General features: G+C 55.9%; 1 protein-coding gene and 1 long non-coding RNA gene across 3 annotated transcripts; both read left to right on the top strand.

Annotated features, from left to right (window-relative positions):
* The first annotated feature begins 46 nt into the window (after window positions 1-46).
* LOC135270935 (uncharacterized) lies at window positions 47-4,087 on the top strand. The gene is made up of 3 exons (XR_010339086.1): window positions 47-268; window positions 2,708-2,872; window positions 3,626-4,087. It is a non-coding gene; the product is annotated as an uncharacterized LOC135270935 (long non-coding RNA).
* Window positions 4,088-15,740: 11,653 nt separating this feature from the next.
* On the top strand, window positions 15,741-21,672 carry A1BG (alpha-1-B glycoprotein). 2 transcript variants are annotated; one of them, XM_012473147.3, is made up of 8 exons: window positions 15,741-15,819; window positions 16,019-16,054; window positions 16,148-16,417; window positions 16,776-17,048; window positions 17,669-17,965; window positions 18,670-18,966; window positions 20,965-21,252; window positions 21,509-21,672. In XM_012473147.3, exons 3-8 carry the CDS (start codon window positions 16,306-16,308, stop codon window positions 21,514-21,516), a joined length of 1,275 nt encoding a protein of 424 aa, XP_012328570.2. In that variant the 5' UTR covers window positions 15,741-15,819; window positions 16,019-16,054; window positions 16,148-16,305; the 3' UTR covers window positions 21,517-21,672. The 2 variants fall into 2 exon arrangements, with proteins under 2 accessions (XP_012328570.2, XP_012328569.2); XM_012473146.3 differs by lacking the exon at window positions 15,741-15,819 and adding an exon at window positions 15,842-15,942.
* Window positions 21,673-22,031: the final 359 nt, after the last annotated feature.

Genomic DNA, 22,031 nt, shown 5'->3' with positions numbered 1-22,031 from the left:
GCACTAGGGCCGGGGTCGCGGCGTGGAGCGCGGAGGTAGCCTACAGTCTACGCGCGGTGTACTGGAGGAGGGGTTGGCCAGTCGGGGACCCTGCGCGTTTTCCTTGCGTTCTCCACGGCCGGGGAGCCCGCGCGAGGGCTTGCAGCCCCCTGCGCTCGGGGCTACCGTCACGAGGCTCTCGTGTCTCCCGACCTGGCTCTCAGGGGTACCTCTTGATCTCTCGAAGGCTGAAAGGAAGGATAGAAGATGAAGCCATGAGATGAAGGAGGTGATTCCCACCAGCACATAATCCCCTGCCCCCCACCTCTGTCGCTTCCCCCAGCTGCTTCTGGTAGGGCCTCTGAACCCCTCAGCCCTGACTGGGGGCAGACAGCGAACCCTCTCAGGGCTTGAGCTAATGCGTGACGAAGGACGTGGGCCTTCAGCCCAGGGTCCTCGTCCGTGCGTGGAGTTGGCACGGTAGCGAGTGCCCCAGCTCACACTACTCACTTGGCCACCCTGGCAGCCAGTGTGAACAGTCTGCCGGCCCGTGACCCCTTCATACCCCTCTGCCTGTCCCAGCCTCTTAGACCTAGGCTCGTGAGCAGAACTGGGCGTTTCCAGACGTAGCCACCACGGTCACTGTCTCTGCCTGCAGCATGCATAGATGTGGCCTTTCCGAAATCAGACTCTAGGACCACATGGGGCTGCTCTGTCTTTGATGCCCACCTCTGTTTCCAAGGGGGTGTCCCTCCAACTCGAGATTCCAAGGGCCCAGCCACTTGACCCAGGGCAGCCTTTTCACAGTCCCAGGCTGGGCCTGCCCCCTACTCCCACCCCTGAGGTATGCACATAGGAGGTGCCCAGCAGCTTTTTGTTCACTGCCTGACTGTAAAGCCTCTTCTTACCCCAATTCCGGGGGTGTTTCCGTCCCAACACTGCTGATGACTCCCCACGGTGGGTCCTAGGACCGTCGTCAGTCACAGCTCATCAAAGGACACATGCCCTGAAGCTGACCTGGTCAGGGGGTCAGACCTCAGCCTCTGGTGGTGGGGGGGCATGGTCGACCGTTGCCAGCCATGGCTTTTACCCCTGCTCTCCATCCTGTGCAGAGCAGCAGCCTTGGGGTTCCCACTGGTGTCTGTGTGATTGCAGGAAGGACTAGGTGGGGTTCTCCCTGGTCCTGGGTAAGGGGCATGGAGGGTGCTGGTTGTAGGGAGGGTGGAAGCAAACAGGCAGCAGTCATCAGGACAGTGGGCCCACCCCTTTGAACCTGTTTTCCCCTTCAGTGTGGAAATGAGAATGCAATCAGGTGAGGTCAATGTGAACCCTGTGGCCTGGCCACCATGGTCACTGAATAATGGACATCTTTATAGACCTCATGAGAATGACCCACCATGGTGCAGAGGGCAGGTGTGGGGTGGGGTGGGGAATACTGCATAGCCAAGACTCATGCACTCCCCTGCCAGGCCCAGGGTGGTTCAGCCTCCCCAGGTCCCCAGGTTGCTAGGACAAGGTGCAGAGTCTGACCCCATAGGTCTAGGGCTGCTGGTGCTGGGTTCTTCAGCCTGGATGAGGACCCCAGGGACTCTGCAGAGACCCATCTCACTTCCTGGTACATAGTGTCCATCCTGAGTGACCGGCCCCAGACTGGACTCCCCACTTCTGGGAAGGCACCCTCTGGGCCCTGCTGGGCCACCTGGCCACTGTCAGGCAGTCACTTCACCTGTCCTCCCTACCAGCCACAGTCTTTTATTGTCAGCTGCTCCTATGCCCTTGTGATGGCTCCTTAATGCCCTTACTGGCTCCTTGGTTTTCTGTCGAAGTCTGGAGCCTAATTATCAGCTCGTTTGGAGTGTGCTGGATTCAGTCCACCCAGTTGCCTGGCAGAGCCAAGCCTGGCAGAGCCAAGCCTGGCCCTGGCACATCCCAAACCTGGTCTTGTGCCCATGGCTGATCCTTCATGGGCTACTTTGGCCCAGCCACTCTCTGCTCCCATGAGATGCCCACCTATAATGGATTGAATGGCAGCCCCCAAAAAGTTCATGCCCTAATACCCAGACCCAGTGAATGTGACCTATTGGAAAAAAAATGTTTGCAGATGTAATTTAGTCAAGGATCCCGAGATGAGCTCATCCTGGATGAATGGGGTCGACCATAAATCCAGTGACAGGTGTCTTTATAAGAGACAGAAGAGGACAGACACGGGGAGGAGTGATGCAGCCAAAAGCCGAGGAATGCCTGGAGCCACGAGGCACTAAAAGAAGCAAGGAAGGATCCTTCTCTAGAGCCTCCAGAGGGAGTGTGGTCCTGAAACATCTTGATTTCAACTTCTGACCTTTAGAACTCAGAGAATAAGTTATGGTTGTTTTAAGCCGCTAAGTTTGTGGTAATTTGTTTTGTTGTTGTTGTTGTTTTGAGACGGAGTCTCACTCTGCTGCCCAGGCTGGAGTGCAGTGGCACAATCACAACTCACTGCAACTTCCGTCTCCCGGGTTGAAGCTATTCTGCATCAGCTTTCCCAGTAGCTGGGATTACAAGCGTGTACTACCATGCCTGGCTAATTTTTTGTATTTTTAGTAGAGACAGGGGTCTCTACTAAAGGTGATCCCCCCAACCTCAGCCTCCCAAAGTGCTGGGATTACAGGCGTGAACCACCGCGCCTGGCCCAGGAGAACGTGATGTGTTTTTGTTTTGTTTTGAGATGGAGTTTTGCTTTGTTGCCTAGGCTGCAGTGCAATGGCGCCATCTCGGCTCACTGCAACCTCCGCCTCCCTGGTTCAAGCGATTCTTCTGCTTCAGCCTCCCGAGTAGCTGGGATTACATTGCAACCTCCGCCTCCCGGGTTCAAGCGATTCTTCTGCCTCAGTCTCCCGAGTAGCTGGGATTACAGGTATGTACCACGCAAGAGCTAATTTTTTATTTATTTTTTTATTAGAGACAGGGGTTTCTCCATGTTGGTCAGGCTGGTCTTCAACTCCTGTCTGCGAAGACCCTCCCGAGTGTTATGAGCCGATGTTGCGTTTCCTAACCATAGTCTTTTGCATAAGCTCCCTTTACGAGATCCTTACACAAACTCTATGTTGGGAAGAGTCGTGAGACCAAAGCAGTTTTTGTTTTCTGCTTTGCAGCCACAGCGCAGTGTTCCAAGGTTCTAGGGCGCGCTCAGATGGCCTTTACCATAGGCCTCCTGTTACCACTTGATCTGTGCTTTTATTTTACTACACCATAGTCTGGATATGATTCGTGGAACAAATCTCAGTGTATAAAAGGCAAAGCAAGCTTGTAACCATTTAACTATAAGTAACACAGGTCTGCCCCTGGCCATCTTTTCCCACAGCTAAGATTGAGGGGTGCAAGGCAAAACGTGGGGGAACAAATGGGGACCGGGATTTTGGGGGTCCCGGAGGCAAGAATTAGCTAGAGATGAATACTAGGGAAACTCAGAGGTATGAAATGGGACAGAATAAGGCTTCTGGACTTGGGGTAGCTCGAGATTGAGATTTAGAAAATTATGGATCACGGAGCCGGAAGAACTTGGTTATGGGGACAGGGGAAGTCTAAGCGCACAGTTCAGTACTTTGGGGGCGTCCTGGTACTGCTCGGTCCTGTCCGGAGTCTACATTAGGCACCCTCGGCCTCTTAGGACCCTGGCACCAGCACCGAGCATGGGAGGGCGGGATGACGTGCGGCATCTCCAGGGCAATGGCCAATCCCATGAAGGCGTCAGAAGACAAGTCTCCACCCGCACTCCTCTCAAGGTGGCGGGAGAAGGGCCGGGGGAGATTGGCAGTTGCTAAGGTAAATGACGCGCGGTGCCCCAGGACGGCGATTGCTGCCTCCTCTCCCGCCCCATTCTCGGCTGCTGAATTCCGGGCCAAGTCGGGATAGGACTCCGAGCGGAACTGCATTTCCCGCAAGCCTCCGCGCTGGCCCCACAGGCCTTTCCCGCCGGCTCCTTCAGGCCCTAAGAAGGCGGGAAGACGCGCCGTGTCCTGGGCCCCTCTGGAGCGCCCCACCTGGTGGGAGGAATCCGGACACTGTGCGGGTCTGTAGAACCATCGAGACCGCAGTCCTCCGGGCGCCCAGAGTAACGTACCGGGGAGTCTCTGAGGGACCGGCCGCTGGGCCTCTGCCCTTGAGTTCCGGCCGCTGGATCTGGCTCGGGCAGCCCCGAGAACCGCGGCCCGGAGTGGGCGACCGGCTGGGGCCGCTGCCGCGTCAGCACCCGGGTCGGAGGCCGCCCGTGACCCCACGCGGAAGATTCCCTTTGCCGGTTGGAGGTCGGGGACGGCGCCTGCCCCTGCGGCGCCGAGTCTGCGTGGGCCCAGCCCGGGCCTCAGTGGTCCCTTCTGTAAAGTGTGGACAACGCGGCCATCCCTGTCCCTCTCTGGATAGTTTATATCTGTTCCTCTCTAAACCAGGGTCTGCACTGAAAAGCCCTGTGATGGCCCCGGGCGCTAAAGCTGGCGGATTCCTGAAGACTAACGCTGGGAACTGGGCCCACTCCAGGCTGCGAGGTGATGCACAACCACCTCCTCTCTCTGGGCCTCCGCTTCCCGGTCTAGAATGGTCGGGATGCCGCTGCCTTTCTAAGCTTCGTGCAAGGACTGGCTGGGCGCGGTGGCCCAAAGTGTAATCCCAGCACTTTGGGGGGCCGAGGCTGGTGGATCACCTGCGGTCAGGCGTTCGAGACTAGCCTGGCCAGCCCCTCCCTCTCGGAAGCTCCCACACTGATTTGTTACTTATTTGGCTTGCTTTCCTCTTTGTTTTTTGAGACGGTATTTTCTATTACCCTGGCTGGAGTATAGTGGTACGATCACGGCTCCCTGACGCCTTCAACTCCTCAGCTCAACCGATCCTGCCACCTCAGGCTCCCAAACTGCTGGGATTACAGGTGTGAGCCATCGCACCTGGCCAACTTCTCATTTATTTGAATGATTCGATTGGACTCAGGCTCTCAGGGGGCCCAGGAAGGCAAGGCACTTACCTCTAGGATGGTGCCTGTATACTGTAAGGCCATCTTCCTGTCAGGTCTTCAGAGTCCGTGGCCACAGGTTCGGGGCTGACAGGTGGGCCCTAAAAGAGGGCCTGCCCAGGACTGCACAGTCTTTGGTCACACGACAAACGTGGAACGTGTGGACACAACAGACATTGTGGACCTGAGTGTTCATACCTGCTCCTTCCTGGCTGCTATCATGGACAAGTGAACTTTTTTTTTTTTTTTTTTTTGAGACTGAGTTTTGCTTTTGTCGCCCAGGCTTGAGTGCAATGGCGTGTTCTCCACTCACTGCAACCTCTGCCTCCCTGGTTCAGTTCATCTAAAATTGGTTATTCAGGCCAGGTGCAGTGGCTCATGCCTGTATTCCGAGCACTTTGAGAGGCCAAGGGAGGAGGATTACTTGAGGCTAGGAGTTCAAGACCACCCTGGGCAACACAGTGAGGCTCCATCTCTATAAAAAATTTTAAAAATTAGCTGGATGGGGCCGGGCGTGGTGGCTCACACCTATAATCCCAGCACTTTGGGAGGCCGAGGCGGGTGGATCACGAAGTCAGGAGGTTGAGACCATCCCGTCCAACATGGTGAAACCCCATCTCTACTAAAAATACAAAAAATTAGCTGGACGTGGTGGCACATGCCTGTAGTCCCAGCTACTCGGGAGACTGAGGCAAGGGGATCGCTTGAACCAGGGCGGTGGAGGTTGCAGTGAGTTGAGATCGCACCACTGCACTACCTCTGGGCGACAGAGCAAGACTGTCTCAAAAACAAACAAAAAAACAAATAGCTCCCTGAGAGGTGGAGGTTGCGGTGAGCCGAGATCACGCCACTGCACTCCAGCCTGGACAACAAGAGTGAAACTCTGTCTCAAAAAAAAAAAAAAAAAGAAAAAGAAAAAAGAAAGAAAGAGATCCCTAAAATCAACTCCTGGGCTCAGGGGTTCCTCCCACCTTAGCCTCCCCAGCAGCGGAGACTACAGGCACACACCATCTCACCTGGCTTATTATTATAGAGATGAGGTCTCCCTACATTGCCCAGGCTGGTCTTGAACTCCTGGCCCCAAGCTATTCTCCTGCCTCCGCTTTCCGAAGTTCTGGAATTATAAGCATGAGCCACCACACGTGGCCTGCATCCTGTGTTTTCACGTGGTAACTTTCGTGCGGAGTCTTAGATCCTCAGAGGCCTTTCTGAAGGCTGAATGGGGAAGAAGACTCGAGGCCCCTCGACTCCCACATTAACTCAAACAAGTGATTTACATCAACTCACTTGTTTGTGCCTGGAATCATTTTCTGAAAAGGAAACTTGGCCGGGCGCGGTGGCTCAAGCCTGTAATCCCATCACTTTGGAAGGCCAAGGCAGGTGGATCACGAGGTCAAGAGATCGAGACCATCCTGGTCAACATGGTGAAACCCCGTCTCTACTAATACAAAAAAAAAAATTAGCTGGGCATAGTGGCGCGTGCCTGTAATCCCAGCTACTCAGGAGGCTGAGGCAGGAGAATTGCCTGAACCCAGGAGGCGGAGGTTGCAATGAGCCGAGATCGCGCCATTGCACTCCAGCCTGGGTAACAAGAGCGAAACTCTGTCTCAAAAAAAAAAAAAACAAAAAAAACGGCATCACCTGAAACATAAAACCATGTGCTAGAGGAAAGGTCAAGGGATGAAGTGGAAGAGCAGACAGACTGCAGGATTTGCTAAGTGACTGGCCCCCAGACCCAGGCTAGGTGGGGCTGGGGATGGAGGCAAGTCCATCTCCTGGATTTCTGGCTGCAAAACTGGCCATGTCCAGCCACGGAAGATGAGGTTTTGAGGGAGGAGCTTCTTGTGCCTGGGAGTCAGGCCCAGCTATAGGGCTTCAGACACTTCTCAGTCCTGCAGAAGTTCAGAGGGTCAGGCAGGTCTGGAATAGGAAAACGTCCATTCTCTCCATGACAGCCGGGGGAGCCTGTCACAAACTAAGTCAGATTTCATCCCTCCCTGGCTCAGAATCCTTTGTGTCACTCACCAGAAAAGGCAAAGTCTGCACAGTGGCCTGCTGAGCCCATGAGCTAGGTCCCTGTCACCCTTCATCCTCTTTATACATGTGGAGCCACACAGGCCTCCTCAGGACCTTTGCGTTTGCTGTTCCCTCACCCAACCTGCTTCTCCCAGAGAGCTCCATGGCTCACTCCCTCCACTCCTCAGGTCATGCCTCGAATCCTACCTTCTCCATGAGTCCTTCACTGACTGTTCTGTAACTTTTTTTCTTGACACCGAGTCTTGCTCTGTCACTGAGGCTAGAGTACAGTGGCATGATCTCGGCTCACTGCAACCTCCACCGCCCTGGTTCAAGCGATTCCCCTGCCGCAGCCTCCCAAGTAGCTGGGATTACAGCTGCATGCTACCACGCCCGGCTAATTTTTTTGTAGTTTTAGTAGAGACAGGATTTCACCATGTTGACCAGGCTGGTCTCGAACTCCTGACCTCAGGCAATCTGCCTGCCCCGACCTCCCAAAGTGCTGGATTATAGGCATGAGCCACTGCGCCCAGCCGCTTGTAACTTTTAAGTTAGGATACTAGTCATATATCACAAAATTATTTTAAAGTGTGCAATTCAGTGGCTTTGTCTTTAGTATATTTATAAAGTGGTGCAACCATGACCAGTTTAATTCCAGAATGTTACCATCACCCCACAGAGAATCGTCCTACTATTTACCACACTCCCGGCAGCCCCTGGCAATGAATCCTAGTGAAACTTTCTGTAGGGATCTGCTTAACCCGGGCATTTTACAGTAATAGAATCATAGAACATTTGGCTTTTTTGTTTTTTGTTTTTGAGATGGGGTCTTACTTTGTCACCCAGGTTGGAGTGCAGTGGTGCCATCTCAATTTACTGCAACCACTGCCTCCCAGGGTCAGGCAGTCCTACCTCATGAGGTCAGGAGACAGAGACTATCCTGACTAACATGGTGAAACCCCATCTCTACTAAAAATATAAAAACTTAGCTGGGCGTGGTGGCATGCACCTGTAGTCCCAGCTACTCAGGAGGCTGAGGCAGGAGAATCGCTTGAACCAGGGAGGCAGAGGTTGCAGTAAGCTGAGATCATGTCACTTCACTGCAGCCTGGGTAACAGCAATATTCTGTCTCAAAAAAACAATAAAAATAAATAGCCTTTTTTTTTTTTTTTGAGACAGAGTCTCACTCTGTCACCAGGTGCCAGGCTGGAGTGCAGTGGCACAATCTCGGCTCACTGCAACCTCTGCCTCCCGGGTTCAAACAATTCTCCTGCCTCAGCCTCCCAAGTAGCTGGGATTACAGGCATGCGCCACTATGCCCAGCTAATTTTTTGTATTTTTAGTAGAGACGGGGTTTCACCATGTTGGCCAGGATGGTCTCGATCTCTTGACCTCATGATCCGCCCACCTCGGCCTCCCAAAGTGCTGGGATTACAGGCTTGAGCCACCGCGCCCGGCCTTTTTTTTTTTTTTTGAGACGGAGTTTCGCTCTTGTTACCCAGGCTGGAGTGCAATGGCACAATGTCGGCTCACCGCAACCTCCGCCTCCTGGGTTCAGGCAATTCTCCTGCCTCAGCCTCCTGAGTAGCTGGGATTACAGGCAAGCGCCACCATGCCCAGGTAATTTTTTTTGTATTTTTAGTAGAGATGGGGTTTCACCATGTTGACCAGGATGGTCTCGATCTCTTGACCTCGTGATCCACCCGCCTCAGCCTCCCAAAGTGCTGGGATTACAGGCGTGAGCCACCGCACCCGGCCAAGGCTTTTTTTTTTTATAGTGATGCCAGGGAGAAAAAGAAGATTCTTAAGGAAATTTGACCTAGTCATTCAAGATGCTTCAGCCACTGGGGTTTGCTTTCATGGCTCCCAGCACCTTTTCCCCTCCTGGGAACTGCTAACTTCCATTTCTGCTCTGTTTTTCCTGAATTCTGTGTTGGGGGCCCAGATGGCCCGCTGAAGCCTCCATCCCCTGAGGCTGCTTCGCAGTAAACTACCCTGGGCCCTCAGGAGAGGCCTGAAATGGAGCAGAGGCCCTTTGCTGAGGACAGCATACAGCCGAGAGGGGGACCTCTGTGAGGGATGGCTGGCAGCAGGACAACTCTCCAGGGTGCAGGGTCCTAGGCCTACAGACATAGAATGAACCCCAGTCTAGGTTGTGGGATTAGTAAAGTTGGACCCCTTGTGTGGGAGCCCCAGTGGAGCTTCCTCTCCAGGTCCTTGCCTGATTCAGAGTCTCATTCCTGAAATCCCTCCTGTGCGAACACTGTCACAAGATGCTTCTCTGGTGCTGCCCCTGCAGGAACACTGCAAGGGTCCACTTAGACGACAGGCTTGTGTAGAAGTGAAGAAAGCCTACAGACTTTCACAGCCCCCGTAGCCAGTCCCCTCCAGACAAGTCCCCCACACCTATGCCTGCTGAATGCCAAGGCCTTTCACTGGTGCTTCAAATTCCACTCTAGGGCTGCCAGTGACCCCATGCCAGCCCCGCAGGGACAAGGTCTTTGCATGGTGGCCAGGCCTGTAGCACCAGAAGGTACTTCACTCCAGAGGGAGGCCCTTTCTGTGCCTGAGAGTGGGAAGTTCTTCCACATGGGCTCAAGGCCAGGCCTTCGCCTGGAGCTCCGACCTCAGCCAGGACTGGCGCATCCACAGCGGCGAGAAGCCTCACGCGTGGCCCAGTGCGGCAGGGCCTTCAGCCGGCGCTCCAGCCTGCTCAGCCACCGGCGCCTGCCCTCTGGGGAGCAGCCCTTCGCCTGCGCCGACTGCGCCAAGGCCTTCGTGCGCAAGTCCCAGCTCGGGAGCCGCCGGCGCTCAAACACGGGCGAGTGGCCCCACGCTGGCGGCGAGTGCGGGAAACCCTTCAGCCGCCCTCCGACCTTAACGAGCACCGGCAGCGGCATGGGGGCCGCGCTGCGCCCTGACCCGAGGACGCCCCTGAGCGGGAGGTGGCGGACAAGCGGCGCTGCGGGGTCCCGTGCCCGAGTGCGCGATCTGCTGGCCCTGCCTTTGCGGGCTGCGGGTGCGGACGCTCTCCTGCTGGGAGTGCAGGGGAGGCCTGGGCGTGGAGCACCGTGGCTGCACAGTCCCTTTGAAGGTATCCCCACCGGACCCCAGGCCTGGCTGCGCACATGTTTGGTGGGCTCTTGACCCCAGGGAAGGATCCAGAGGGTGGACGCAGCGAGCTCACTTCTGGTGGAGGTTCGTCCTTGCAGAGATGGGCGAGACCTGGCGTCTCTAACGGGGGTGGTCTCCTCTGAGAACTGTGCGAAATGGAGATCTGGGGCTCCAGTGGGGAACAAGGGCAGGGTGTGGGTCCCCTCCCCTCCTTCCTTCCGAGCTGTGAGCGAGAACGGAGGTTGTAAACGGGTTTCTGTCTCTGGCGGAGGGCTAGGAGGTCAGAGGCCTAGAGGGTAGCAGGAGGCCTAGGCCTGAGGGAGGGGCGGAACTCCGTCCACAGCGCTGAGCGGGTTCCCTCAGCCCACCCGCCTTGGTTATCTCCGCCATTGTGGCTGGGATTCATTTTATTTATTTATTTTATTTATTTATTTATTTATTTTTTTGAGACGGAGTTTCGCTCTTGTTACCCAGGCTGGAGTGCAATGGCGCGATCTCGGCTCACCGCAACCTCCGCCTCCCGGGTTCAGGCAATTCTCCTGCCTCAGCCTCCTGAGTAGCTGGGATTACAGGCACGCGCCACCGTGCCCAGCTAATTTTTTGTATTTTTAGTAGAGACGGGGTTTCACCATGTTGACCAGGATGGTCTCGATCTCTTGACCTCGTGATCCACCCGCCTCGGCCTCCCAAAGTGCTGGGATTACAGGCTTGAGCCACCGCGCCCGGCTTTTTTTATTTTTTTATAGAGACAGGGTTCCAGCATGTTGGCCAGGATGGTCTCGATCTTCTGACTTCACCATCCACCCGCCTCGGCCTCTCAAAGTGCAGGGATTACAGGCGTGAGCCACCGCGCCCCTGCCCGGCCTGGGATTCGTTTTAAAGGATAAATCTGTCCGCCTAGAAGCACTGCTGGCTCGCCGGGCGCGGTGGCTCACGCCTGTAATCCCAGCACTTTGGGAGGCCGAGACGGGTGGATCACGAGGTCAAGAGATCGAGACCATCCTGGTCAACATGGTGAAACCCCGTCTCTACTAAAAATACAAAAAATTAGCTGGGCATAGTGGTGCATGCCTGTAATCCCAACTACTCAGGAGGCTGAGGGAGGAGAATTGCCTGAACCCAGGAGGCAGAGGTTGCCGTGAGCCGAGATCGCGCCATTGCACTCCAGCCTGGGTAACAAGAGCGAAACTCCGTCTCAAAAAAAAAAAGAAAGAAACACTGCTGGCTCTTTGTGGACCCAGCTTGACTTCCACAGGCCTCTGCTTGTGCCACATGGCTCTTCTCTGCTGGGAGGGCAAGAAAGTCCCTGACGTGGACCTGTGCAGCGATTGAGTCTGTGATGTGGCCCACCTCAAGCTGGGGACGCAATGAAGAGGTGGCCTTACCACATCCTAGGAGCTGGGAAAGGGGGCTTAGCCTCTAAAGGCTGAACCATGGTGGTTGCTGGAGCTTTGAGGGGATACAGGAGAGACAGCTTTGCTCAGAAACCCCGGGGGTCTGCCTTGTATTGTTTCAGCTTCCCAGAGTCCTTGGGCTACTTTTGCTCCTCCCTTGGGCTGCCCTCAGAGCGCAGGGTGACAAGGGGCTGTCCTAGGTAAGAGGGTCCACAGTCAAGGTTATAGCCCCCAACCCCGCCGACACACACCTCTTCCCTCTCCTCTCTTGAGTTCATGCCTGAAACTGGGATCACAGCCAGTGAGAACAGGGAGCTGAAGGATATTGAGATAACCCACAGATTCCAAACTACAACATTTCCTGTGTCCCTTTCTCCAAATTGTACCAGGGGAGTTCTAGCAATTCAGCCTCATTGAATTTGGGCCACTGTCGAGTCCAGGTCTTAGCGAACCTGTCAATCAAACAGTATTCTTCAAGCTGTACAAGGTACATCTTAAATTTAATCTCTGTAAGTCATCTCCTACAGATACATTTGTTCCAGTCCATGTAGTGCCCCATCCTCCTTGGTCAGATTCCCTTAGATGCCATCCCCATACTTGTTCCCCGGGTTTACACTAATTACACGAATGAAAACCTGGCGATTCCTTTGGAGCATAATAGCAACCCTCAGGAGTATAGTTCACACCTGTCCGTTTACAGCATGCCAGACTAGTTAGAGTTCTGGGACAATAAGGAGTGGCTGGAGGGAATGGGTCCCCCTTACGAGGCACTTGCAAGATTCACACCTGTTACCCAGTTTACATACCTAGGTCAGTCCCCAGACACGTGGCTTCTCAACTGAAGGAAGACTGATCCCTTTTAAGAAAGAGCCAGTCCTGCCGCAAGAACAGACAGTATATCTTCCTCAAAGGGTCTGCTGCCATTTCCCTGGGGTGAGCGTGGGGCAGGAAATACCCAGATGTCTCAGGAATTCAGAGAGCCTGGCTCTGAATTGAGGCTAATCCTCAAATACTCTGTGGTCCACGGACAAAGCAGGACTTGATGCCCTGAGTTTGTCTCCTGGTGGTCTCATTGTGTGCACACCATTCTGGTTATTCCGCAGTGTGAGGGTGGATCATTGGATAAGACATACTCAGCAAATGGCAGAATCACCCCAGTGGCTCATTGACTGGTAGGGTGGGGGCCCTTAAAATAGGAGGGCCTGGCTGGGCTCGGTGGCTCACGCCTGTAATCCCAGCACTTTGGGAGGCAGAGGCAGGAGGATTACCTGAGGTCAGGAGTTCAAGACCAGTGTTGCCAACATGGTGAAACTTCATATCTACTAAAAATACAAAAAAAAATCAGCCAGGCATGGTGGTGTGTGCCTGTAATCCCAGCTACTCAGGAGTCTTGAACCAGGGAGCTGGAGGTTACAGTGAGCTGAGATTGCACCACTGCACTCCAGCCTAGGTGACAGAGTGAGACTCCATCTCAAAAAAAAAAAAAAAATAGGATGTCCTGAGCAGAAGCCCCTAGAGCGCCCCTCTGACAGGAAGGCAGACCAGAGGCAAGGCCACATCCTTGGGGAGATTGCAGAAATTTGTGCCACTCTCAAGGACTTGAAAGATGCAGGGGTGGCAAGTCTGATCACATCCCCATTGTACTTGGCTGGCCTCTGCAAAAGTCAGATGGGTCCTAGAGAATGATGGTGGATTATCAGGTCATGACTCTAACTGCAGCTGCTGACTCAGATGTGTTATCTTGACTGGAGCAAGCTAGCTCAGCTTCTGGTACAAGAGTGACACAATTCTCAGCTTCATCTGCATCCACTCAACGCCATTCCACGCCTCCAGTCTCCCTCCTTGTCCTGAATCTCATAGATGACACAGCGGATCTGTGAATTCAGTGTGGGCTGTAATTCTGCAATGCATGCGGTTACGTTCTAAGTTTCAGCTGTATTTGCCCTTGCTTCGGGAAGTCAGAAATTCTTTTAGAGCTGGCCTAGAAGCGCTCTGGTCCTGTGTGTCTTTTTTTTTTTTTTCTTACCACTACACTACAGAAGTTTCTGTGTGTCTTGAGCTAAGGATTTGAAGCCCTGAGCTTGTCGTGTTTCTGTAAGTTCTGTAGCACTGTCAGAAGCAGCCAACCCACCCCACAGTCCACACGGTCACCGTTGCTGCTACCAGCTGCTCAGTGCAGTGCCCGCTGTGTCTCCCAAGGTGCTGGCTTCAGTCAACACTTCATCTCAAGTAACCACAGCTGACGGTCAAGCACGATGCACCTGCATGCTGCGGCTTCCTAGCGTCTCATGTTCTGTTGGCAAGAAGCTCAGCACTGCATTCCTGACCGAGGTCAGAATCAAATCAGTCCCAGAATCTCACCTTTGTCCATGTTTCATGGGACTTTTCTTTTTTGGGGGAGGGGCAGTGTTTCACTCTATCGTCCAGACTGGAGTGCAGTAGTGCAATCACAGCTTACTGCAGCCTCGACTTCTTAGGCTCAAGTGATCCTCCCACCTCAGCCTCCTGAGAAACTGGGACTACAGACTTGTGCCAACACACGTGGCTCATTTAAATTTCTTTTTTTTAGATACAGTGTCTCACCATGTTGCCCAGGCTGGTCTTGAACTCTTGGACTCAAGTGTTCCTCCTGCCTCAGCCTCCCAAAGTATTGGGATTACGGACGTGAGCCACTGCACCTGGCCAGGGACTCTTACACCAGTTAAAGCCCAGTAAGGAAACAGAAACCACACTAGCTTTTTCAAACAGAGGGGATGTATGTTAGGGACTGGTTGTGCAGGTTTTACAAGGCTCAGAGAGCAAAGCTGGATGTTGCTGTGATGTTGCAGAAACTCAGGTTGATGTTTGCAGAAAGCTGCCACCACCCTTAGGGCTGGAGCTAAAAGGCGGGTGCAGCGAGGCTGGTGTTGGGACCGCCAAAGGAAACTCACAGACGGACAGGTCCGCCGCTGCAGACCTCAGATTTGACCCTGCCACTGACTGCCTGGGCAGCCCCGCTGCCGGTGGGCTGAAAGGTTCAGTCACTGTTCAAGGTTCAGTTCTGTGCACACCCTGAGCTCCGCTCCTCTGGCCTGGCCACCAGTCCTTGTCTGAGTGCCCCAGGCCTGGTTATGACTTCAGGCCTCAGCACCTGGTTGTCTCTTCTGCAAAGAATGCATTCTCCCCCAGCCCAACCAGAACACACAGCCTCTCCAGGTGCTGGTTCTGAGCAGGATAGAGCATGCAGCAGGTGCTCAGAAATGTAGAAATGAAACCAGACACCGGGAGGCTCCCCAGCTCCCTGTCCCTCACAGCAGAAGCCAGAGCCCCTGCAGTGCCCAGCATGACTGGTCGCCATCACGTCCCTGAGCTCTGCAGCCGTCCCTACCCCTTGTCTCTGCTCCTTCTCATTGCAACCCCATCTCCCCTCTGTGCACCAGCTGCTCCCTCTGCCTGGAATGCTCCTTGCCCGGTTATCCCACTGTCTTCTTTGCGTCTGGCACACAGTAGATGCTTAAATGCTTGTGGAATAAATGAGGGGAAGATACAGTGTAGGGGGCAGGTGGGCTGGGTGGTTTCCCTGAGCCCTCACCCTAGTAGCAGAGCTAGGCTGGGACACCCAGGGTGGGAACCAGACCTGCAGGGGTGAGAATGACAGGACTTCCACAGAGGTTAAGTGTGAGAGCACCACGGTCTCACCCCTGTCCTGTTCCATGCGAACAGGCTGTGGTGAGAGAGAGAGGCCGTGGGGAGATGGGGAGGCAGGGGGAGGCCTGGCCTCCTGGCAGCAGGCTGCAGCCACACGAGTGAACACCGGCAGCTCAGGTAACTGAGCACACGTCACAGGTAGGCATGGGAAGTGCAGATCTCAGCTGAGCGTCCTGGTTGGAAATCTGACTCCAGAGCCGTGGTGGGTCACGCCATGCAGAATAAACCAGCGATGGAGAAGAAACCGCAGCACCCAGGAAGAGTGAGGTGTGCCTCCAGACAGCCCATGCGACGGCAGCCGCGGAATGAACACAGGTGAACCCCACCTTTGGTGTCACACGTGTGGTGTGGTGTGGTGTGACAGGGAGGGTCACGCTGGACTTCAGCCCTGGCAGTGTGCACCGACCTCAGCAGCTCCCGGCAGAGTGAGGAGAACTCAGCGTCCCCGTCTAGAAAAGGATCCAGCACTGAAATGACGATGAGGTTATGTTAGCATCATGCTCTCTCTCGTTATTGGTTTAGTTTATTAATTATCCACGATTATTGATCATAATTGTTGCTTAGGATCGTGAGGCCTCAGAAGTTCACCCTTTGCCCCCATCCCATGCTGGCCCTGCACCTGCCTTCCGGGAAGGACAAACACGGGAAGAGGTCAGTGCCTGAGCTGCCCCCGCCGCCCTCCCTTGTCGCTGCAGACTTTCACCCCAGACACTCACTGCAGCGGAGTGAGTGTGACCATCATGTCCATGTTGGTGGCCTTCCTCTTGCTCTGGGGTGAGGCCTCCCGGGGCCTGGGTTCCTGGGCTTGGAAGGGGCGGGAATGGGAGACTCACAGGGGCTGTCTCCGCAGGTCTCTCCCCGGGCCCAGTGACAGAAGCAGCCACGTGTGAGTTCAGGGCTCGGGTCTGGGGATGGTGAGCCCAGGCCGTGGGTGAGCCCTGTCCCATGGCACTGAGCTGATCCCAGCCACCCCTTGCAGTTTTTGAGACCCAGCCCCACCTGTGGGCAGAGTCCGAATCGCCGCTGGAACCCTCGGCTGAGGTAACGCTGACATGCCAGGCCCGCCTGGAGACCGTAGACTTCCAGCTGTTCAAGAATGGGGTGGCCCAGGAGCCCGTGCACCTTGATGCACCTGCCATGAAGCACCAGTTCCTGCTGACGGGTGACACCCGGGGCCGCTACCGCTGCCGCTCAGGCCTGTCCCCAGGATGGACCCGGCTGAGCGAGCTCCTGGAGCTGACAGGGCCAAGTGAGCTGGGGCATGAATCGGGGCCAGGAGGCAGTGGGCACGTGGCTGACTGGGGGTGTCTCCCTTCCTCCAAGTCATCTGATGTCTTTGAGCCTCAGTCTTCCATCTGTCTGTGCTAGCCCCAGTGTTGCGAGGAATAAACGATTGAGTCCCCAGCAGGCCCCCATGCCGTACAGCCCCCCACACTCCTTTCTCTTGCTGTATGCCTCATTTCCACTGGTGCCTGCCTCCCTCTTCCCATCGATGCCCTCCATCCCTGTCTCCCTCACATTTTCATGAGTGTGGGGCCCAGGTTCTGCTGGCTTCCCATGTCTCCCGAGTTATGCAGAACCACTCTTCAACTCCACTCCACCCACAGAGTCCTCGCCTCTGCCCTGGCTCTCAGTGAAGCCGGTGTCCTGGATCACACCTGGCCTGAACACAACAGCGGTGTGCCGAGGCGGGCTGCGGGGTGTGACTTTTCTGCTGAGGCGGGAAGGCGACCATGAGTTTCTGGAGATGTCTGAGGCCCAGGAGGATGTGGAGGCCACCTTTCCTATCCACCGGGCTGGCAACTATAGCTGCACCTACCAGACCCATGTGGCAGGCACCCCCTCGGAGCCCAGCGATACTGTGACCATTAAGGAGCTTGGTGACTGGGGAAGCATCTCCGAGGGCTGCTGGGGGAGGAGGCTACAGGGGACACAGCCACATTCCCCCTGACCTCCATGCTGAATGCCCCTACTCAGGACCAGGTCCAGGAAGCTGGCCACACAGTTGCTTGTGTCTGATGGTTGCAGAGGAATTTGGGCAGAGGATGCCCAAAGAATTGAAGGGTGGGCCAGGTGCAGTGGCTCACTCCTGTAATCCCAACTCTTTGGGAGGCTGAGGTGGGCAGATCACGAGGTCAGGAGATCGAGACCATCTTGGCCAATGTAGTGAAACCCTGTCTCTACTTAAAATACAAAAATTAGCTGGGCGTGGTGGCACGCACCTGTAATCCCAGCTACTCAGGGGGCTGAGACAGGAGAATCGCTTGAACTCTGGAGGCAGAGGCTGCAGTGAGCCAAGATCGCGCCATTGCACTCCAGCCTGGGTTACAGAGTGAGACTCCATTTCAAAAAAACAAAACAACAAAAAAACAAATCAAGCAAACAAGAATGGAAGGGTGTTTCTGGGGCTGCCACCTGGAGGGCAGAGGGCAGAGGTCTGGGCCTGGGCAGAGGGTGGCTCCGGGGGTGGGGTAGCCCAGTAATGCTGCCTACATTACAGCTGCACCACCGCCACCTGCGCTGAGGCTGGATAGAGGGTTCACCCCGGTCCTGCGCCCTGGCAGCAAGGTGACCTTCACCTGCGTGGCTCCCCTGAGTGGAGTGGAGTTCCAGCTGCGGCACGGGGAGAAAGAGCTGCTGGTACCCAGGAGCAGCACCAGCCCAGACCTCATCTTCTTTCACCTGAACGAGGTGGCCCTGGGGGATGGAGGTCACTACACCTGCCGCTACCAGCTGCGTGACAACCAAAATGGCTGGTCTGGGGACAGCGAGCCGGTGGAGCTGATTCTGAGCGATGGTGAGCCTGGGCTGGAAGTGACAGGGGCAGGACCAGGTGTAGAGTCGGGGAAGTGCAGTGCTCTGGGCCAGGGTCCTGTCTCAGCTTTACCTGCCCATCCCCCGACTCAGGGTCTTGAACTGCAAATGGGATGACAAGCGGGGCAAACTTCAGGCCCCACGAAGACTAACTGGGTGAACAGGTCTGGCCCAGGCCACACGGTGCACAGCCTGGCTGGGGTCCCCTCCAGCCTGCCAGGTCTAGGTCTGGGTGGGCACTGAGGGCCTCTGCTGAGGCAGCTCCTCCACCCACTTGCCCTGGGCTTGATATTTAGCAAACTCTGAGCATCGGGCAGCGAACCCCATTTCCAGCGAATCACAGGTGCCCCTGGGTGGCGCGGGCATTGCGGCAGTGCCCGGAATACGCTCGTGGAGCAAATCCACTATTGAGCGACATCGTGCACGAGGCTTCAAGCCATGGACAAAACACGTCCCCATCTGTTTCTATAGACAAACAAATGACTAAGAAACAGTGAGAGGTGCGTGTGAGATAACCGAGAAGGGCTGGGGATGGAAAGGCGGGCGGGCCCGGAGGAGGCGAGGGAGGAAGCTGGCCAGATCATTGCGGGCAGAAGACTCAGCCAAGGCAAAGGGAGCGAGGCTGGACCACGCGTTAGGGCCGAGCCACCCGCTCGGCGCCCGGGTCAGCCCGCGTCCTCTCCGCAGAGACGCTGCCGGCGCCGGTGTTCACCGCGGAGCCCCCGAGTCCGAACCCGGAGCCCGGCACGCGCGTGCGGCTGCGGTGCCTGGCACCCCTGGAAGGCGCGCGCTTCGCCCTGGTGCGCGAGGACAGGGGCGGGCGCCGCGTGCACCGTTTCCAGAGCCCCGCTGGGACCGAGGCCCACTTCGAACTGCGCAACATTTCGGTGGCCGACTCCGCCAACTACAGCTGCGTGTACGTGGACCTGGAGCCACCCTTCGGCGGCTCCGCGCCCAGCGCGCGCTTGGAGCTGCGCGTGGACGGTGAGCTGGCGGGGTGCCATGAGGGCGGGTGCGCGGGTTCAGCGCCCTCGGAGACTCCGGCCTTTGCCCGCCTGTCCTTGGGCGTCCGACGGCGGCGCTCCGGGCCTCGGTTCAGCACCCACCGCCTCCTCTGGCGGGGAGTAGGCGATGGGTGGTGGAGGGTCCTGGGGACGCCTCGAATTTCGGCTTATTTCCCACGACGCGTGCCCGTAGGTCACGTGTGGCATCGTGGTCAGCAGCATGGAGGCTGGACCCAGGTTTTCTTGGGCAGATCCCCGCAGCTGTTGCCTGCTCTGTTTTCCTGTGCTGGCCGTGTCTGTCGTCACGCGGGTCCCCTGGCCCCGCCCCGGTCCCGCGGGCACAGGGCTGATGTGTCATTCTCCCCAGCCCCACCGTCCCCAGCTCTGTTTTTCCCTCTGATTTCCTCATCGACGTCTCCAGGACTCAGAGGCCAGCAGAGCCTGCGGGTGCAGGTCTGGCCTCCAGACCTTGGGGCCTTGCCCTTTGCTGGGAGTACCGTTTCCTCCCTTTTCTCTTTTCTTTTCTGTTGATAGAGTCTCGCTCTGTTGCCCAGGCTGGAGTGCAGGGGCGAGATCTCGGCTCACTGCAACCTTTGCCTCCTGGGTTCAAGTGATTCTTCTGCCTCAGCCTCCCGAGTAGCTAGGACTACAGGCACGTGCCACCACGCCCGGCTAATTTTTGTATTTTTAGGAGAGACGCGGTTTCACTTTGTTGGCCAGGCTGGTCTCAAACTCCTGATCTCATGATCCGCCCTCCTCAGCCTCCCAAAGTGCTGGGATTACAGGCGTGAGCCACTGCGCCCGGCCAATTAGCTGTCAATTAATTGCAAACAGCTTCATGTAGTTTGCCCAGCACTTCCCGTGGTTATGGAATATAACTTTTAAAATGTCAAAGAATGCCATACATAGTGCACTTTTCTGCTAGGCTGGGCTAGTATCTTCCATTGCAAGATAGATAAACTATTGAATAAAATACACTTTTAAATCAATATAAGTACTTAACTAATTTTGCTGAAATCAACAGCGTTACCAACATCTTCCAGGATTTTATAAGATTTGATTCCTTAAATACAGCTTTTTTTCTTTTTCTTTTTTTTTTTTTTTGAGACGGAGTCTCACTCTGTCACCCAGGCTGGAGTGCAGTGGCTCGATCTCGGCTCATTGCAACCTCCACCTCCCAGGTTCAAGCAATTTTCTGCCTCAGACTCCCGAGTAGCCGGGATTACAGGCACCTGCCACCACGCCCGGCTAATTTTTGGATTTTTATTAGAGACGGGGTTTCACCATCTTGGCGAGGCTGGTCTTGAACTTCTTACCTCGTGATCCACCCACCGCGGCCTCCCAAAGTGCTGGGATTACAGGCGTGAGCCACTGAGCCCGGCCCCTTAAATACGATTTTAAAGTTCAATTTATGGAGGGAAAAAACCCTCATATATATATATATATATATATATATATATATATATATATATTTTTAAAGATGGGGTTTCACCATGATGGCCAGGCTGGTCTTGAACTCCTGACCTCAGGTGATCCACCCACCTTGGCCTCCCAAAGTGCTAGGATTACAGGCATGAGCCACCGCGCCCAGCCAAACCCTCATATATTGACAGAAATTTTATGTTGTTTTTTGGTTCCTCAACGAAGGAGCACCGATTTCTTCATTTCTTCTTCCCTTCACCCGTCCTGAATGACCGAGGCTGGGAATCCCGGAAGTCCCGAATAGCCCCGAAAGTCCCGAGTAGCCCCGAATCTGGGTCTTCCACGGCCCCGGGGAAGGGTTGACGGGGACAGCGGACACAGACGTTGCGCGCGGACGGCCGGGGGGTGAAGGCGGTGGGCGCAGCTCCGCGGGGCCGGCAGAGCCGTCTGCGCTCGGGAACGAGGCGGAAGGGGGCGATGAGGCCGAGCCGAGGCGCGGGCGCGGGCGCGGCCGGGGGTGTGGCGCGCGGCCCGACCGCCCTCCTGCTCCGCCCAGGGCCCCCTCCCAAGCCTCGGCTCCGGGCCACGTGGACTGGGGCGGTGCTCGCGGGCCGAGACGCCGTCCTGCGCTGCGAGGGAGCTATACCCGACGTCACCTTCGAGCTGCTGCGCGAGGGCAAGAAGAGGGCCGTGGAGACGGTCCACACCCGCGAGGCCTCGGCAGACCTCGCGCTGATCTTCGTGGGGCTCCAGCACGCCGGCAACTACAGGTGCCGCTACCGCTCCTCGGGGCCCAACACCTTCGAATCGGGGCTCAGCGACCCCGTGGAGCTCCTGGTGACAGGTGACGTTTCTTCCTCCGGAAGGGCCTTCCCTGCTCCTCGCTCTGGCGCCGCGGTTGGCGCTTGGTCTCCCCGGGGGCTCGTGGGGGATTGCGGGCGGGGAGCCACTCAACAAACGCCCTGCAGCTGGAGCCCTGGAGGGAGGTGCAGACGGAGGCCTCGGCCAGTAGCCGACCACGCGCTTCCTTCCCGGGGGGCGTCAGGGAAGCTGCTTTGATTTCCCCTCCTCCACCGCGTCTCTCTTCTCGCTTTTTCTAGAAGGTTGATGCAGCCACGGGCTGACAGTACTGTCGGTGTCCTCGGAACTGCCGGGGATTCTGGACGGGCTTCCACCCTTCCTGTTGCAGCAGAAGGCTGGGCTCCCTGGAGGGCTGGAGGGCGCTCCCTAGTTCCTCCCAGGAATCAATAAATGTGGAGAGAGACTTTGTTTAAAATGTCTTTGGACTCCAGGGTTGAGTGGGCTGGGATCCTGTGTCCTCCTGAAGGTGATGGGTTCTGGGGCGGCTCCTGGGGTAGAAGAGAGAACTGGTTCTTAAGCCCACATTTTTCTTTTCTTTTTCTTTTTTGAGACAGGGTCTCACTCTGTCACCCAGGCTGGAGTGCAGTGGTGCAGTCGGGCTCACTGTAGCCTCCACCTCCCAGGCTCAAGTGATCCCCCTGCCTCAGCCTCCCAAGTAGCTGGGACCAGGGGCATGCATCACCACGCTTGGCTAATTATTACTTTTTTGTAGATACAGGGTCTCACTGTGTTGCCCAAGCTTTTCCTGAGCTCCTGGCCTTA

Source organism: Aotus nancymaae, unplaced genomic scaffold (genome assembly GCF_030222135.1).
Source record: "Aotus nancymaae isolate 86718 unplaced genomic scaffold, 86718_ANA_hifiasm-v0.15.2.pri h1tg000069l, whole genome shotgun sequence".
NCBI classification, from domain to species: Eukaryota; Metazoa; Chordata; class Mammalia; order Primates; family Aotidae; genus Aotus; species Aotus nancymaae.
This window is presented reverse-complemented; position numbering and strand designations above follow the sequence as displayed.

Coding starts and splice junctions, on each gene's coding strand:
- A1BG (XM_012473146.3), top strand. CDS start 15,909: ATGTCCATGTTGGTGGCCTTCCTCTTGCTCTGGG. Junction 15,943..16,018: donor GGCCTTCCTCTTGCTCTGGG/GTGAGGCCTCCC, acceptor CTGTCTCCGCAG/GTCTCTCCCCGGGCCCAGTG. Junction 16,418..16,775: donor CCTGGAGCTGACAGGGCCAA/GTGAGCTGGGGC, acceptor CTCCACCCACAG/AGTCCTCGCCTCTGCCCTGG.